Here is an 18,328-nt window from a genome sequence, read left to right as displayed (position 1 = left end):
GAATTGATGAATACCCTACAGGTGAGTAGTGAGCGAACATTTTGTAAGTGCACTCACACTCATGAACAAAGCATTGTTTCACGTAACACCTTTACGTTATTGAAAAAAAGAATCATTTTAGATAAAAGAATTTAGTATATAAAACAACAATAACACTAACTTTGCATAAAGAAACAAATGATAATATAAATGAGAAGTATTTATTGTCATTCCTATGCGACTATCAATTTATAATACACTTCATTAGTGTTTCGAATCACAAACGTGTTAACACGTTAATCAAATGGTTAAAAACATGTGTATGATTGCATGAAAGTTCAGCTCACTTAACTTATTTATGACACACATAAAACATTTAACTTATCTTTTTAGACATGCTTATAACTTGCATGCATATTAAAGAGTTGTAGTTTTATCAACAATAAAATACGGACTAACCTTTGGTAACATTTATTTTATCATGTTAATTGTTAGTTATTACATCTTCTTAACCATATTTAGCGAATCATACAAGTAATCATTCTAAACTTGCCGTGTCACGCATGCTATGATAACCCTTACATTTAAGTATGTTAAACATGTTGTTTCATGTCACATGTGATGTTTAAAATGCTACATTTAATTGTGTTAAACGTGTAGTATTACTATTTAGATTCAATGGCCATAAAAAACACATCATGTTCGACACGGTCCATATAAGTGTTTAACACAACACATCTAACTATGCGTAAAACTAAAATTAAAAAATATATAATAATAATAATAGTAATAATAATAATAATAATAATAATAATAATAATAATAGTAGTAGTAGTAATAATAATAAATTTGCTTATTATTCATAATAATAATAATAATTTTTGCTTATTATTCTATTCCTAGGGGTCATCGTCTCTTTGATCATTCACACACACACAGAAGAAGACGAGAGAGATGATATACAGAAAATGGAGTTTGCTCACCGGTCCGGCGGTTCTTCTCGGCGGTGCCGCCGTCGCCGTTCTCACCGTCGATTCCATCTTCCGTAAACAAGTAATTACCTTTCTTCTCAAACCCTAGTTTTTCATTCAGAAATTGATCCATGTATATAGATAGATCCAGTATTATTATTAAACGATTAACCAATCAAACGTATTGAATTGTGGGTTTCGAACACAATTAGGGTTAACCTAATGTGGGTATACCAGATCCCTAATTTCTGTATCAATTAGAGATTAAAGATTGAATCTTTATGCCCAATCGAATCGTTTCGGTTAATAATTTGATTAAGTGATGTGTGCCTTTTGATTGTCTAATTAGGGTTTTTATTAATTTCTTATTTAATTGTTTAGCCTGTAGCTAAATTACTAATTTCTGTATCAATTAGAGATTAAAAATTGAATTTTTTTCCCAATTGAATCGTTTCGGTTAATAATTTGATCAAGTTATGTGTGCCTTTTGATTGTCTTATTAGGGTTCATATTAATTTCTTGTTTAATTTGATTAGGCTATTTGCTAAATTACTAATTGCAGTTTATTATATGGATTTTACAGAACCAGTTTGCTAAATCGTCTGCGAACAAGCAAGAGCTGGTTCCTGCTGCAAAGTAGACGTGTGAGTAGTCTTGAATCTCGATTCCGAATGTTTTGATATTTAATTCAGGTTTTATTTGTTGTATGGTCTTATGGGAAGTATGTGATTCAGCTTTTTAAAAAGCTACTCATGGAATTTGATTTCATTTGAATAAGATTGATACTTTCTTTCTTGTTATATGATTATATCTATACAACAATACTCGCAATATGTTACAACTTAAGAAACTTTTATTGATGTCTAACACCTTCTCCTCCCTTGTCTATTACCCTGCTTTTGTGAAACCTGTTAACCGAATGGGGACGTAAACGACCCTTATTGTAGATTTGTATAAGATCGTAATGCTAATGTTGCAGGCCGTTTAGGGGCTTGTGATTCTGAGCTTCTTTTTGTACTCCTCAGAAAGCATCAACTTGGGGGTGGGTATATTGGAAGTTGTGAATGTTACCGGGCTTTCATCGTTGCTTTCGAAAGTTGTTGACCGGCCTTTGACCATCTCAACCTCCCCATTATTCTTCATCACTAGAATGTTGCATGGGACCTTTTTAGCAACATGTTCTATGAGTTTCTTGTTATGATGCCTGCAAGTCATATTTTTCACCATTAGCGGTTATTATGTTGTTTTTTTATATAAAAAAAATTGTTTATCCATTTACCTGTCGAAAACAACCCATGTTGCAGACGAGCTTGCGATTCTTTCTAGAATTAGCAACCGTTTTGGGAAACCTTGCCCACTTTCCATCTGTGGTGTCACCTGATTAAATTACATGTTTAGCTTTAAAGTCTCCGGCTTCAACAATGATCAAATCAAGAAAACATAGTTGTAAAGTTACATTGTATTTTAAGCACAGATTCACTAGTTCTCGACTCTTTTGAAACCGTATATCATTCTTCCATTCATCGGTGTCTCGCATTTTTAGTAAATCTTCATATTTTGTTGACCATATGTCCGTCTCGGTTTTGCAGGAAACTGCAATCACCAGAAGTTTTGTCACCTAATCTTTGTAGTTTTATTACCAAAAAAGGTTTGAATAAGCATGCACTTACAGACAAAAGTCAACCATGGTTTGACACCCAATAGAGTAATAGTGCAGCATCTCTCCAGCTCAATGTTCTTAAGGACCCATTCTAGTGTTTTCACTGAAAACTCCTTCGTGGCATCACTCACTATTACCACATCCTTTCTCTGGAACGGTTCATGTGGCAATCGAGGACCGAAATCGCGCCCTAGGCATTTTCTGTGTTGGTTTGAAGTCGGGTGGTGGCGGAGGTTGTGGTGGTGGTGGTTGTTTAGGTGGTTTTGAAATTGCAAGTTTAAGGCTGCAGTCATCTTTTATTGTTTGAGCAAAGGAGAATGTAAAAGGATTTAGGTAGAGGTTGTTTAAAGTTTTTATAAACAGTAGCAAGCAAATGTTAAAAACAAACCAAAACAAAAACTTTGAGAGCAAGGAAGATATAATATAATAAGCATGTCCTTGATCTTGGAGGTCAAACTAAGCACCTAATGCCCAACCAAATGACCTGGATCTATTTTCTAGGGCTTTTATTGTCTAAATGCTCTATGCACTTTGGAGTTTCATAGAGTACAATTTTTTGTCCAGTTTATCATGTGGTGTAACTGTGTAAGTACTCAAATATGCTCTTGTCTGTTTTAGGTTAATACAATAAAATATTTTCTCATTGTTCACGAAAATGATTCTTCGACATAGTTTAAGCATATTAAAATTCCTAAACGTGTCAAAAACAAACGTGCAAGTCTCGTAACCGAATTTGTTATATTAAAGCCTTTCACTTGTCTGAATGTGTGCCAAAAACATGTACTTGATTACTTGGAAACGAAATATTTAAAACAATTTAATCTAAGTGACAAACTTTTTTGCACAAAATTTTTTTATAATCTTTTAGCCAAGTGAATTGAGTTGTTATTTTAAATATTTTTTAACAATTACATGCACATCTAGACAAATGCACAGACTTTAAATATAACAAAATTAGTTGAATTGTGATTTCGTGTTTTTTTATATGTTTAAAGACGTAACATTTCATAATTATTTTGAGAAATTTTCGCGAAAAAAGTAAATACGTTGCCTCTTATATATTATTAACTCACTGTTTTATTAACTTGTTTAAATATTAATGTGTACAATTATAAAACTACTGTTTTATCTGATAAATGTTTGGAAAAAAAGAAGATTGAAGCATGTTTGCACTATAATTACAAATACTTATGGCTGAAGATAAAATCCATGTCAAATTAATATTAAATTTCATGGATTTTGATTTTGTTGGGCTTTCTTTGTAAATATTAGCATGCACCAATTGGACTAAAGATGCCACACATACGATTGTGAAGTTTTGACTTTTGACTTTTAAGTAGCACTCTGATTTGAGAGTGAAACTTTTTGACGAGAATCTAACATAGAAAAAAATTTGATGTTAATATAAAAAAACGGGGAATAAAATTTTTTTGTTAGGGTTGATGATCAGTTTTTAACGATAAATTATTTGCTAATATTTTATATTTAAGGAATATCTCATAGAATATTAACCAACTTTCAAAAATGTTTCAATTAGATCACTCATGTATATTTTTTCTAAATCGGGTCGCTAAATCTTCAAATCGAGTCTCACCGATTTTTTTGTGCATCAAGAAAGAAATGGAGGATAAGATGTGGGGGTCGAAATTTGCAATATATGTATTTAAATTTTAAAAAAATTTAAAAACGTTAATTATATTAAAATTTAAAATAAAAAATAAAATCCACGTTGCCACTCAACGTCAACTAAAAACAAACGATAAAAAGATTTCCTATGTGAAACAAAAAAAGATCGATCAATCAATCAATCATACCCAGTTTTTCTCACAAATAGCATAGGCTATCAATAAGTAGGGTCTGGAAAGGGTAGGATAGGATGTAGGCAAACCTTATGTCTATCCCTAAGGATAGAGATGTTGCTTCTGGCGAGACCCCCAACTCAAAAGTAGATTTGAAACAAAAAAAAGAAAAAGTCTAAAAAACATTTTAAATCTTTAATTTAATAAAATATGAAAGTTGAGTGACTTAATTGGAACACTTTTTAAAGTTGAGTGAACTAATTGAAACACTTTTGAAACTGGTTACTATTCCATGAAGTTGCCCGATTTATGACGAAGTTTCTTCAACTACGCATACATGTTTAATACCCACGAAGCCGTCAACCCCTACGAATCGAGCAGACTCGTCCAGTTCAGCCGGGCTAGGAGTGATACGATTCGATTTATGGTTTGAAACATGAGCTTTACAATTCGCTTTACGGTTTTAAACAATGCGGTAAACCAAACCGGCCAAGAAATAGAAAAATTGAGTACTTTTTGATCTGTAAAAAAATACCAATTCAGGTATAGGAATCTAACAATTATAATACGTGCTCGCAAAAGGTTAGAATCAAAAAATTTAATGTAGAATCCAGCGATTTTTATTTTTTTTTGAAAGATATTTTGGCTTTTTCACTTTTTTGTACTAATACTTACAAAGGTAAAATGTTTATTTCTTTTAGGCCTGCCATTTTACTACTAAACTCTGAAATATGCAACTCTATGACTCTGCGTTTAAAAAGAGAGAGAGAAGAAAAAATCGACCCAAACCGTCAAAATCCAACAGTTTTAGCTGGTTCAACAAAGTCAGGACAAGCCCCGCCAAAACAGTGAAAGTTGCAGGGAAAACCCTAGTCTTCCCATGTTGGCATCGCATTAAAAACCATAAAGGCAATATAAGCATGCAAAAATGGCACCAAGAATCTAAAATATGATATAGTCTTAAAAATGTAATACAGAGCCTGTTTCTGAAAGATTTAACCTTGTACATATATCTCCCCTTCCAACCGCATAAAAATTAAAATGTCCCCACTGAATCCATAACGCCTCGTACCTCCCTAAATCTTAAACCTTAAAAATGATTCACACATCACGATATTAAAAGAATTTCCCACTACACATAATAAGATTTTCTTTTAGGGTATTTCTGTAATTAACACACCTTCCTCACAGGATTCTGTCTTGAAAATCGTTCATAAAGGTCGAGGCTATGGAGCTCAGCTTCTTTCCTGTTTCTCCTGCTATGTTCTTTAGGGATGACATATCCTGCTGCGCCTGAAATCATAAGGACAAATTTCTGGATCAGCCTCCACCATCAAACTTAGAAATTAGCAGAAAAAAGGCAAACCCAACCCAAAACAATATAACCGAGGTTTCCTTTTTCTTTTTTTTTGGAAACCGAAAATTACGGTTCAGTTTAATTTATGCCCCGTTCCAAAACCAAAACAAACTATAAAACCGAGGGTCGGCTCCGAGGATTTGTATACCTCGGCCGAGTCGAAATATAAAGGTCCATAGGCCCTAACGAATAACAAAATGTATAAGCTAATTTTTTAAACGATGATTAACATAACGAATAAAGAAAAAAGTTTTGGCCCACTGTATTTAAGATCCATATGTATTTTATAAAAGAAATTTTAATTTTATATATATATATATATATATATATATATATATATAAATTTGGGCCCCGAAAATTACAGGCCTCTGCTGAACGCCGGACTTGCGCTACCCTAGGGCCAGCCTTGTTGGTTACCATGTGACTCAAACGCTAAATATATTGAGAAATGATAACACTATGTATGCACTAATAATTCAATTATATATTTTGTTAGAAATATAGAAAATTGTTTTAAGAAAAATCAAATAAATGTCATAAGAATGTAAACACAATTTCTTAATTTTCTATTCTGTTAAAAGGATAAAAATACATTCAGAAAAATCAAATAGAATTTTTATTTTAAAGCACATTCGTAATAATATTCAAATTCAATTAAATACAAGTAAAAAAACTAAAAGGTGATAAGTCTAGCCTCTAAAAAGTTTTCACTTCTATAACTTTAGTTAGGGGCCTACGGGCCTTTATATTTCGACTCAGACGAGATATTTAAATCCTCAGAGCCGTCCCTGCCAAGCATTTAAAGCCACACCTAAAACCGACCAATAACCAAATTGAACCCATATGAAACTGAAACAAACTATAAAACCAAACCGCACTGAATTCGTTTGACTGTTGATAGATTTATGGCCAAATAACTTTGGGCCAAAAGATTCATGCCCAACTTCATTACAGCTAATTGCCTAATTAGAAGTTTTAGGCCTAAATTCAATATTATTGGCCAATTTTTTTCAGACCCAATCACTTAAAGCCCAAATGCCAAACTAAAAATTGACCCATCCGAACCCATACCCAAAAAAAAAAAGATTTCTAAATCCAAAAAAAACCCAAAATTAAACTTTAGTTTTAGACCACTTTGAGCCCAAAACCGACACATATACATCCCTGATTAAACTTGCGTCCATCGGTCCAACCCACTGTGCCCACCAAAAACCCAAAAAATAAATAAAATAAAATCCGCTCTGACCCACTAAACTGCTGACGGCCAGACCGGTTTGGTCATGAAACCATTGGTAAGTATAGGCCTAAATTGGGCCCCATTTTCATCAACTGGACCTTTTCCGGTGTAAAATTATTTCTTTCTTGAAATGTTATTTGTGAAAAGTGGTAATTGTAAACCAATGTGCATTTAATAGTCGATAATAATAATACCTGGAAAGACAATCGGTTGATGAGGTCACTAGCACTGATATCAAGGTTTGAATTATCTGAGTCATGACCAAATAGATCAGCACTCGAGATAGCTGCTGAGCCCTATAAAATCAAATAAAAAAAAACAAATGTTTCTGTCATGTTTAAAACCATTCACATATAAAATGTTCAATATCAATATTATAAAAGAAATAGAAATATGCCTCACATGAGAGTTGAAGTAATATTGTACCTTAAACTTATCAAGTCTTGCCTGACCATCAAGATCTGCTTTCTCATTGTCACCAAAAAATTGAGCCGATGAAATAGATTTAGCATTAGAAAACTTCTTTCTTGCTTCATCGGTTTCCTGTATCTATACAACACAAAGTGTAATGTTTTAAGAATTAAGAATCATCATACAAGGCTTTTAACGGTATTGCTGACCTGGACTTTTGCTGAAGTACTTTTCTTGGAGAAACCACTATCCATACCGTACTCTGCAAAGAAACTGGATGACTTTGGTGGCGCAACATGACTAAGTGTGTTCACACCTCCAGGGCCCGTCTCAACAGGTTGAGAACTATCTACATACTCAAAACGAGATGTATGAGGTGTTGGAGCTGATGATGTCATGCTACTTGCTGATGTGGACACTTGTACAACTGGTTCTTCAGGCTTCTGATCATACAAGCTTTCACTTGTCTGCATTCAATCAGTCAAATCTAGATTATATAAATGAATACAACTTCTAACTAGTTTTAGCTTAGTTATGTTCCTGAGCTGTTCGTTTACACTACGAACATAAACAAACACAAACGTGTTCATTTTCTTAACAAACAAACACGAACAAAACCCCTTTCGTTAAGTTGTTCGTGTCCAACAGTTTGCTCGTTTGAAGTTAAACAAACACGCTCCAATCATCTTCGTTCGGTTCATTTACAAGCCTATTTAACATGATATGCGTATGTACCTTAGTGCTAAGCTTTCTTGCACCAAGCCCACCTGGCTTTCCAGTCTTTTTTGCACCAATGGGCTTTTTAACAGTAGCAGTACGGATCGATGAAGCTGCTTTAACTGAAGCAGAGCCATTTGTCTCAGGTTTAGCTACAGGGGTCTCTTTTGGGGGTTCAATGTCCTTGAAATCAGAGGGTCCATCAAAAGGTTCAACTGTTTTGGAAGAAACAGGAGATGATGGCAAGGTAACATCTTCAGCAGAACTTTTGGCAACTTCTTTTGAAAGTAACTGTTTGTACAACTCAGCAGCTCTTGAGGTGTATTTGGCCTCAATTTTTCCTCCATCGGTCCACCCGTGTTGCTTGAAGAAGACCTGTGCACGATTGTTGCCGCCAAAGCTCATCATCTTTAGCTGATCTGGCGTCCATGAATCTAAATTGGTTGACCTGAAAGGTTAACAGCTTGATGGTCAAGAAAACAAAAACTTTAAAAATAACAGTGCATATTTTCTACCTAAATAATAAATACCAAATTTAGTCAGCTTAAGAAGCTATAACTAAACGATACCATCTATAAATGCCTAGTTCAACGGTGATACAACGTATATACTTCAATGACTTTTAAGCCATTCCTAACCTAACAACCCATTACTGTTAAATGTCAAACATTTAAAGTGTGTTCATCATCAATTAAACAACTTCTCAAATTCCAAAAACCTCACATTAATAATTTAATAAAATATTTAAAAAATCAGTACTTTTAAAGTTACATGAGCCCTAATTGATCTATAATCAGATCATCAATTAACCAATAATGTGCCCTAACAACAATTGAATAAGAAATTATACCTAACGAAGCTGATATGAACACCGAGGCTGCGATGTGTGGCTGAGCAATCAATACAGAGGAATATCCCGTAGGTCACCGACGCCCAAGTGGGATTCTTGGCGTTGCAATCGAAACACATCTGATCGATCATTTAACAGTAACGTATAATCAGATCAATTGAAACAAAACCCAGATAACAGATCTGAAGAATATAATGAAAAAAGATTGAATCTTGACCTTGTTATCGGATTTGGCTTTGAGCTTCCTGAAAACGGCTGTTTTGTCGGTGAAGGTTTCGGAAGCCATTGAAGAGAAAGAAGGTAGAATTCCCAAGAGGAGATTTCTGAGATTTAGGAATCAAATCCTCTCTCAGGGGAACAATAATAATAACCGATGAAGAACAACAATGGACAAAGCTGTGGGGATATATGTATGTATATATAGGTCCTAAAACACCTTCGGCTGAGGGGTGTGGGGCGCTAACCGGGGCGCTAGAGCCCCTCCGCTCGCGCCTCGGGGCGCTAACCCCACACCACCGGGCCGCGAGCGCGGAAATCCAGGCAGGCGTGAGCCTGGTCACGGGAGAAGAGAGAGAAAATGGACGTTGGGAATGGAGAAATAGCTGTTGGGACCCAGTTAAATTACAAAAAAAAAACATTTTTTACCTAAATAATACCCCATTTCATCTATAAAATACCCCATTTCACCCATATCTATCACCACAACTTCAAAATAAAACCCAAAATCAACCCATCTTCCTAACTTTTTTTTAAAAAATAATGTCGTCGTACTCGTCTGATTCCGACTCCTCCGAAGAGGATGATTTGCTTCTTCATGTAGGGGGAGTTTTGACCGCAACCGTGGTCGATCTCTTGCAAAATCAAGCCCATCAACCTCGACTCCCGAGGGTTAGAGCACCACCTCGTGATCGTGATCGATCGGGTGCTAACGATACTTTGATTAGGCATTATTTTAGCCCTCAACCGGTATATGAGGAGTCGGATTTTCGAACTCGTTTCCGAATGAGCAGACAATTGTTCATGCGTATAGCAAGTGATTTAGAGGCACGGTATCCCTTTTTTCAACAAAGGGAGGATGCTAGGGGTCTCCCCGGTTTTACCCCTCTTCAAAAATGCACGGCTGCTATCCGTCAATTAGCGTACGGCATCTCGTCGGACGCTTTGGATGAGTATTTACAGATGTCGAAAAGGGTTGCACGTGAATCCCTTCATTTTTTCTGCCAAGGTAAAAAACATTAATTTTACTTTTTATTAAATATTTATTACATTTTGTAATATATATTATATGTTTATAGATTATTTTATATACGTAGGAGTCATATCGACTTACGCTCGGAGATATCTGCGTAAACCTACAATGTATGACATCCAACGCATATATGAGGTGCACGCAGAAAAACATGGTTTTCCTGGGATGCTAGGTAGCATCGATTGTACGCATGTTGGATGGGCTATGTGTCCAACGGCCTGGCGAGATCAGTTCCACCGTGGTGATCATGAAGGGCCGACCCTTATACTTGAGGCGGCGGTGTCACAGGATCTTTGGTTTTGGCATGCTTTTTTTGGTGTTGCTGGGTCAAATAACGACCTTAATGTTATCGATCAGTCACATTTGATCAACGACCTTATCGACGGGGTTGAACCACCTCAATCTTTTGTTGCAAATGGAGAACTCTTCAAGTACGGGTACTATCTGGTCGATGGTATTTACAACGAATGGGCTTTGTTAGTTCAAGCTTTTACAGATCCAATCGCCGACAAACGGAAGTATTTTACGAAGAAGCAAGAGTCTGCTAGAAAATATATTGAAAGAGCTTTTGGAGCTATAAAAAAACAATATTATGTTCTGGCGAACCCGATACGTTATTGGACTCGGGAGAGGATAACGGACGTCGTCTACACGTGTCTGATCCTACACAACATGACGTTAGAAGACGAGGGCAAAGCTATCTGCCAAAACTACCAAGGTGACATTCCGCCATAACCGTCCACAATCAGTGATCAACAAAGACTTCATAACATAGCAAATATCAAGAGCCGTGAGATACACGGGGATCTTCGACATGAGTTGGTTGAACATTTGTGGGCGAGGCGACCCGATGATCTTGTATTAGATTAGTGTTATTATTAAGTATTATTGTTTGTTTAATTTTTAGTATGTTTTTTTTTGTAATTTGAATTTTAAAAAAAAATGTGTGTTTTTTTAATAATTTATAGGTTTTTTTAATAATACGTTGTTTGAATATATTTATAAAAAAATAAAAAAAAAAATCGTTGGAGCCCCTCCACACCAGGGCCAGGGGCTCCAACGGGGGCTCCAACACACCCCTTATCCAGTTTCTCTCTCTGCCACACGTCATAATATTATTGGCTGGAGCCCCCACTGGAGCCCCCATTAGAGCCCCCCACACCCCTTAGCCTTATTGTTGTTTTCAGCTTTTCTTTTGTTTTTTTCCTTAAAAGTTTATTAAAAGAAAGTTTTAGACAAAGCTCGAGCTCAATTTGTTTAGGGGTGTTTTTTAATTTGCTTTTTTACTGTTTGAAAAACAAAATCAACTTTTAAAAAGCTTCAATTTGAAGTTTTTAGAAGAGCTTTGTCAAACACATTTTGCTTTTCAACAAGCAAATAAGCAAGTTTTAAAAGCTCACCCAAACACTCCCTTAGTTTAGCATGTGGCTCGAGCCTGGGTTATGCTCATTATAGGCTCTAACTTTATGTTCCCGAGGAGAGAAAAGAAAAAAAAAGAGAAAATTGTTACGAATACATCATAAAGTAGTGACACTTCATATTCGTAACCTCCACTTTTCATTATGTTTGTAATAATGCTATAACCCTATAAATAGTGGCTCTTGTTATTGTATTAGATACACCTCTCAATGAATAAGAACTATCTCCTTTTTTCTATTTCTCATTTTCTCTCTATTCTATGATTATATGCATTTCCAATAATGTTAATAGGTCGTTGTTCACAACACGTTATCAGCACGAGCCTTTATATTTTATCTAGGCTCTGTTATTAGTTGGATTCCAACAAAGTCGTTACCAATAACTATATCGCCACTGTTGGCTATCGTTCTTTCTTTCCTCTCCACATCGACAGCCGCAATACAATTTCGTAATTAAGGTACGTACCAAGACTGACCTATTATTTGATCTTTGATAAATTCATGTTTTTTATGTATCTTGAGTTATTTTTCTTTAGAATACGTTTTCCAATAATTAATATGCACAGTTTTCTAACCCACAACACATTTGAAGAATTAATATGTATGCTAGTTTATATGTTTTTAGCCGGTTTTCAAATCACACATCCAATTTTTCCAACTTAATTACTAATATACTCTCTCGTAATAATCATGATTATTTAATAACACATTATTTTTTGTGGGGTTATTGTATTTTGTCATTTTGTGTTCATAATGCTTATGTTGAAGAACGACATTCTACTAGAGTTACAGGAATATTTTGTTGTCATTTTCTAATATTCTTTTTAGATTAATTAATTATTGTTAGACAATAAGTTTAAGTTGTAGATGGTCTAATTAATTTTCTTGTAGCATCATGATTAAATTGTGATTTTTAAATCCGTTAGCATCTTATATAAAAATCATTTTGCATGATAATCAATTTTCTTTATTTTAGCACACTAGTGAATTACGTGAATAGATCATTATACATGTATCATTATTAACTATCCATATTTGTTATATTTATATAAATGGATTAAATGGTAATTATTGTCATATATTATATATTATACGCCCATTAAAGAAAATTATATGCATTTACAAGATATATGCGGTTTTCATATTTGTATTTATACATGAAATGAATTAAATTAGTACTTCTAATTTATGTGATCGATGATTATATTATTTACTTTATATATAAACCTATAGACTTCCTCAACATTAAATGGTGGTTTATATTACATTCATAGTTATGCTAAACTTTGAAGATACTTCAATTCTTATGTTTGTTAATGCTTATCACTTATTTTGTTTCAATAAAAAAAATTACATGCTTTTGTAGACATGAAATTTGAAGTTCTACATAAGACTAAAAATCATATTCATATGATCTTATTAATGATAAATATGAGTTTTATTTATTGTGTATGTATTATGGTAAACCTTTAAATGTGTTGATAAATCTCTAATTTCATCCATGATAGCATGGAAATTCATTATATATATTTGCTTGTATTTTATGAAAAGGCATCTTATCAATTTTATAAAAGTTTTGTTATATGTGTTATAATTCCTTGAATTTATTTAATGACTTCAATTTAGACAGTCTCATGTTTGGTAGCGCATGCACATAATTATGGAAATGAATTTTTTTGATGTGCTTCATCGTGTCATAAACTGATGGCTAGTTCGTATTTATCTCTTCTAAACTTTGATTTTGATCCAAACTTGTCATACTTGGTGGTTTGTGTTTTCTTTACATTGTAATACAGTGACTTATATAGCCCCACTGTATTGTGTAATTTTATTTTATGCAATATTTTGTAGATTGAATATGCTAACATTTATTTGTGTAGAGGACGTAATAGATTATGAAAAGATCAAAGTTGTGATTAGTTACTACTCTTATGAATGATTGATTATATACATGTTTTGCTTATAATAAAGGATCCGCTAATTTATTAGAATAATGTAATGAAATGGCACCCCATGTGTCATACTTCCTAAAGCATATTATAAAATCATAAGAAGTTTTAAGAATTTGAAAAGATAAATGAACATTACCCCATCACAAATAGTTCTCAATTGATATCATGTGATGAGAAGATTGTTTAGGAGTAAAGGTTGGATAAAATAGTTTCCATCTCAAATATGCTCTTGAAGTAACAAGATTTTAGTAGATATACAAGGTTTGAAACGACCACCATAAAAAATGCCCACTATAACAGTTGTGTGGTGCTAATCCATTATTTGAAGCGAATGTGATGACAAAATGATAATTGTAAAGGTTGTGATCATGTACATGAGTAAGGAAATTGAAACGATGTCACCATGAAAGTTGTTAGGTCAATAATCCATTCCTTGAAGTGAATGTAATGATATAATGGTTGGTGCGAAGTTTGTGATCATGCTAATTAAAGAAATTGTTATAACGCTCATGCTAATAAAGAGATAAACTATGATAATAATGTGATGATTATACAATGATCGTTATAAATATCATGATCATGGTAAATAAGGAAATTGTGGTGGCCCTAGCATTAATAATGAGATCAGCCATGTTAATATTAAAACTAACCACAAGAAGTGGCGCACCAAGGGAGTGATTATACGAGAATAAAATACAAGAAATGTGTTATAATATGAACGTTTGAAACGATAATGCATTATTATCTCGTATTTTCTTTCATGTATCAAACAAACACGAGTGAAACTAAAGCATATATGATCATGAGCAGGAAATTTATGGATCATGGTTGTTTAATATGTTGGTTTGACTGATTAGACCATTCCGAGTCATTGATGATGTGAAAATATTAAAGAACCAGAAAGTTCTTCATGGTAATTAAGCATACAATGTTTGCTCTCATGGGGAAGTTAATTATTAACCAACTAGGCTGGGTGTAAATCTCTAATATACTATGAAAATGATAAAAGGACATGCATATCCCGACATGATACCATTTAGTGTTTTTAAATCGATTCATCATTTAAATGGTTATCAAATTCGCAACCTGAAGTTTGCATGACTTGTGACTTAGCTGATAGCAAGCACATTCTTATATACTATTGTGTAAATGTGGTGATCTTAATTCCCATATTACTGATTATTATTGGAATATGTGTTAAACTACATGTGATGAATGTTGTTGCAAAAATTGCTTTTGTCGAAGACGATGAACAAAGGTCTCTGATAGATTGCAAATCCAATAATCATGAGAGCAAAGTTCATATGTGTACGTTGGAACATGTGTTTTTACATTTTGATTCACATCAGGCAGTATGAGTTATAGTCTTATTAGTCTATTGCAATTGTTTTACATGTCTTACTGTTTATTGGAATAGATTAGGGTCCATGAGCTTGCTAGGTGAATTTTGGTGTTTGAGTCCCTGCATTTTGCTCAATACATCTACTTGAGTACCAGCTCTCACGTTTGGTCATATCATAGCCTAAGTTTTCAAAATGTCATCAATTTTAGCGACTTTCAAAATATCCATTAAATGTTAATCATGTGAATGGCAGTCGGAGGGTATTTTTGTTTAATAAAGTGTATCCACTTTAAACCCCTTGTAAATATTCAGACTTTTATCATCTCTCTCATCTAACCTATCTCCCTCTCCAAATCATCAATGATTGAATCATGACCAATGTGTCACTCACTTGTTTCATGTTGCATGGTCATGGCTAGGGACCACCCTCTTACACAATGTTGGAACCTATTCCCATGAGGGGGGGGGGGGGGCAAAGTTCCTAACAAGATGTAGAGAGAATGGTGATCAATATTGTATTTGTAAGTATTAGAGAATGTGTAATGTCCCTTTACATGATTCTTTCCTCCTCTTATATAGAGGGGATATGTTACATAATATAACTAGTGGTCACATCCATATCTCATATATCCCCCGGTCTATCCCATCTTCCTCCGGTTCCATGGTTTATTTGATCTTTATCCCCTGGATTACGTCTCTTATGTTGAGACAGCCATGCCTTGGGCCACTAATCGGATTAATCGCACAGGAGGCTGTTTCCCTTCAAATCCATTTCCCTCCAAGTGGCTTTCTAGAATGTCCTCCTTGTTGGGCCTTCTGTATTGGGCTCTTATTGTCTTGTTAGGTCAAAGCCTGCTTATGAGGCCCGTCTCATGCGTAGGCTCTTCAAGTCCCCCCAGTCTATTGCCCTTGTTGTTTATGACAAGGGTAATAGACTCAATAACTATTGTTGCTCGTGTCTTCCTTCGCTTTCTTCTTTTTGGGCTTTTGGTACTTGGCCCATTGTGTATTCCTCAATTTTTTGGTTTGTTTTCTTGGGGCTTGTATTCCTTTTCTCCCTTCAGCCTTGAGCCTTCTTTCTTGCTTAATGGGTTTTAGCCTACCTCAGGAGCCCAATTCCGAGGTAGGCTCTTCAAGTCCCCTAGTCCATTGTGCTCGTTATTTATGATGAGTACAATGGACTCACAACAAGTCTTTATTCTTCCTCCGTCGTGACCTCTTGTGTGATCTTCCTTACTCTCCGATTGACCTTTATATGGCCGAGGGGTATCTTTGATACAAAAAGAATATCCATAGAACTATTATATGCTGGTTCTTGACCTACAAGCTTTCCCCTGGGCCATTGTTCTCTTTGACTTAGGCCCCATCCATTCTAGCAACATGTGTTATTCTAATCATTTCTTTCAGGTTGATACCACCACTTGTTTAGATTGGTTGGGCAGGTCTTTAATACTTCTGGAACCTTTGATTTCATTTAGTTACTTTGGGAGGTCTTTTGGTTACTCTCTTTTGGCCTTCCTTTATTTAGCCACCCTTACTTTGAGCATATGTTTGCTATTAGGCCTATTTCTCTTATCGCTTAAAGAGCCCGTTTCAAGGGTAATCTCTTCACACAGTCTCCCCAGTCCATTGTGCTTGTTATTTATGACGAGTATAATGGATTTATATCAGTTCTCCGCTATACTTTTATCCTGACGCTTTCTTTATCCTCCGGAAGTGTCTGCTTATGTTGTTTCCTCTGTTGATCCGATTTTCGTGTTATCTTAAACGACTCAACACTTCTCTATATATTTTTTAAAGGCATTTGCCCATCTTCGAACTTTCTTCATAAGGTTAGTGTCGGTATCCTTTATGGACATCACCATCACCTTAACGTTTGTTAAAGTGAGAATGCTATTATTGGGTTTCTTTCTAGGGTAGCTTCATCAAGTCTCCCCCGTCTGTTGTGGTAAGGGTGATGAACCAACTCGGACTTTTTCTTGACTTAAATAATCTAATTCCCCTTTTATCTTTTCAGCTCATCGCCCGGCCCACACCTAAACTGGCGATAGTTCTGAAAAAGCTTCTCACGCTCCCCTAAAGATGTGATAACACCTTTCGACTCGCCAGCTTTTCTCATAATTGCTTGTTCCCTTTTCTTGCTTTCAAAGTTGCATTTCCTATCTCCTTCTTATCTGGTTGGTAGGATGTTTGGTCAGAGTAACTAGAACTCCCCAAGTATTTTGGTTTCTTCTGGGCTTTCCTGGCTTGGGCCTCATCATGGGATGGAGACCCATTTTCACAGAAGTCCTTGCAAGTCCCCCTAGTCCTTATTCTGATATGGACAAGAGACTAATGTAGTCCTGGCTCATCTATCACATACGGGATATGTTCATCCCTTTTAAACCCACTCATTGGACCAGTTTCGGACGAGATCATCTTTTAATATTTTGGTTGAGATAGATGATACTTAGTTCACGTGATCTTAATCCAATTCTCTTGATAATTTAAATCTACCTCGACAGAAATACACGGTCCTTCTTCTATTTTGATTTATCAAATTTAGACCCAGTATAGTCGAGATGGAGAAGTCATGGATGAGTCAAAGATTACGCATCTCTAAACTCATCCCCATACAATGGGCCCAATCCTAAAATTACCTCTTCAAGTCCCCCAATCCCTTATGCTAATTATTTATGATTGGGATAAGGGACTTTAAGCCCAAGTTTCTTTATCATAACCAAGACAATGTTAAGCTTTCTTTCTTGGGTAACTATGTTGGTTGCACGTAATCTCTTTCTTCTTGTTGAATAACCCTACCAAAGTTGTTAGTAACCGATTAGCACGCTCTAAAAATGATCATGCTATTCTTGCTTTACTAGTACTGGACATAGAAACTAAGGCGTAGACAATTTCCAATGTGATGAAAATGTATCAAACAACTAGCATTAATCATGGTGATTTTAATTCTTTCTATATGTTTCTCCTGCAAGTTATTGTCGGTTAAGATGAATAAATCATGTTAAAGATGTGAGTGGATGTTGCATTTTGACTCAACGGTGCATTTGAGCACATTTTTGGCTATACCTCCTGCTTGGGGGAGGGAGTGTAAGTTCCACACCTTTTAGAAGGAGCTATTTTCCTCAGGGGAAATTGTAATTACCGATCCTCGTGCATGGGGTTATTTTCCACGGGGGAAATTACAAGTATTGAGACTCATAGATGGGGCTATTTTCCTCTGGAGAAATTATAAGTATTGAGCCTCTTAGATGGGACTATTTTTGTATATGAATCCAAGCCCCTAAGTCGGGCCTTCCTTTCACACTTGTGAAGGAGAATTTATGTCATTTTCCCATTAGGAGAATTATATGTATTATGCCTCTTAAAGAAGGCTTTATCCCACATGG

The 18,328-nt window shown here is 35.0% G+C and overlaps 1 protein-coding gene and 2 long non-coding RNA genes across 3 annotated transcripts; 1 reads left to right on the top strand and 2 right to left on the bottom strand.

The window, feature by feature from the left end:
* Positions 1 to 879: 879 nt before the first annotated feature.
* Positions 880 to 1,727, top strand: LOC143610045 (uncharacterized). The gene is made up of 2 exons (XR_013149518.1): positions 880 to 1,032; positions 1,534 to 1,727. It is a non-coding gene; the product is annotated as an uncharacterized LOC143610045 (long non-coding RNA).
* A 502-nt stretch (positions 1,728 to 2,229) lies between these two features.
* On the bottom strand, positions 2,230 to 2,817 carry LOC143610044 (uncharacterized). Its single transcript, XR_013149517.1, has 3 exons — positions 2,621 to 2,817; positions 2,407 to 2,543; positions 2,230 to 2,327 (listed from the first exon to the last, which is right to left on the bottom strand). It is a non-coding gene; the product is annotated as an uncharacterized LOC143610044 (long non-coding RNA).
* Positions 2,818 to 5,310: 2,493 nt separating this feature from the next.
* LOC143610039 (putative ADP-ribosylation factor GTPase-activating protein AGD8) lies at positions 5,311 to 9,267 on the bottom strand. The gene is made up of 8 exons (XM_077084627.1): positions 9,199 to 9,267; positions 8,982 to 9,100; positions 8,150 to 8,579; positions 7,624 to 7,881; positions 7,430 to 7,552; positions 7,198 to 7,299; positions 5,590 to 5,702; positions 5,311 to 5,541 (listed from the first exon to the last, which is right to left on the bottom strand). The coding sequence occupies exons 1-7, from the start codon at positions 9,265 to 9,267 to the stop codon at positions 5,595 to 5,597; spliced, it is 1,209 nt and encodes a 402-aa protein (XP_076940742.1). The 3' UTR covers positions 5,311 to 5,541; positions 5,590 to 5,594.
* Positions 9,268 to 18,328: the final 9,061 nt, after the last annotated feature.

The sequence above is a fragment of the Bidens hawaiensis genome, unplaced genomic scaffold (assembly GCF_021521415.1).
Source record: "Bidens hawaiensis isolate Kalapana, Puna unplaced genomic scaffold, B.hawaiensis_p1.1 tig00023631_1, whole genome shotgun sequence".
In the NCBI taxonomy this organism is placed as follows: Eukaryota; Viridiplantae; Streptophyta; class Magnoliopsida; order Asterales; family Asteraceae; genus Bidens; species Bidens hawaiensis.
The sequence above is the reverse complement of the archived record's forward strand: the minus strand, read 5'-3'. Positions and strand labels throughout refer to the sequence as shown.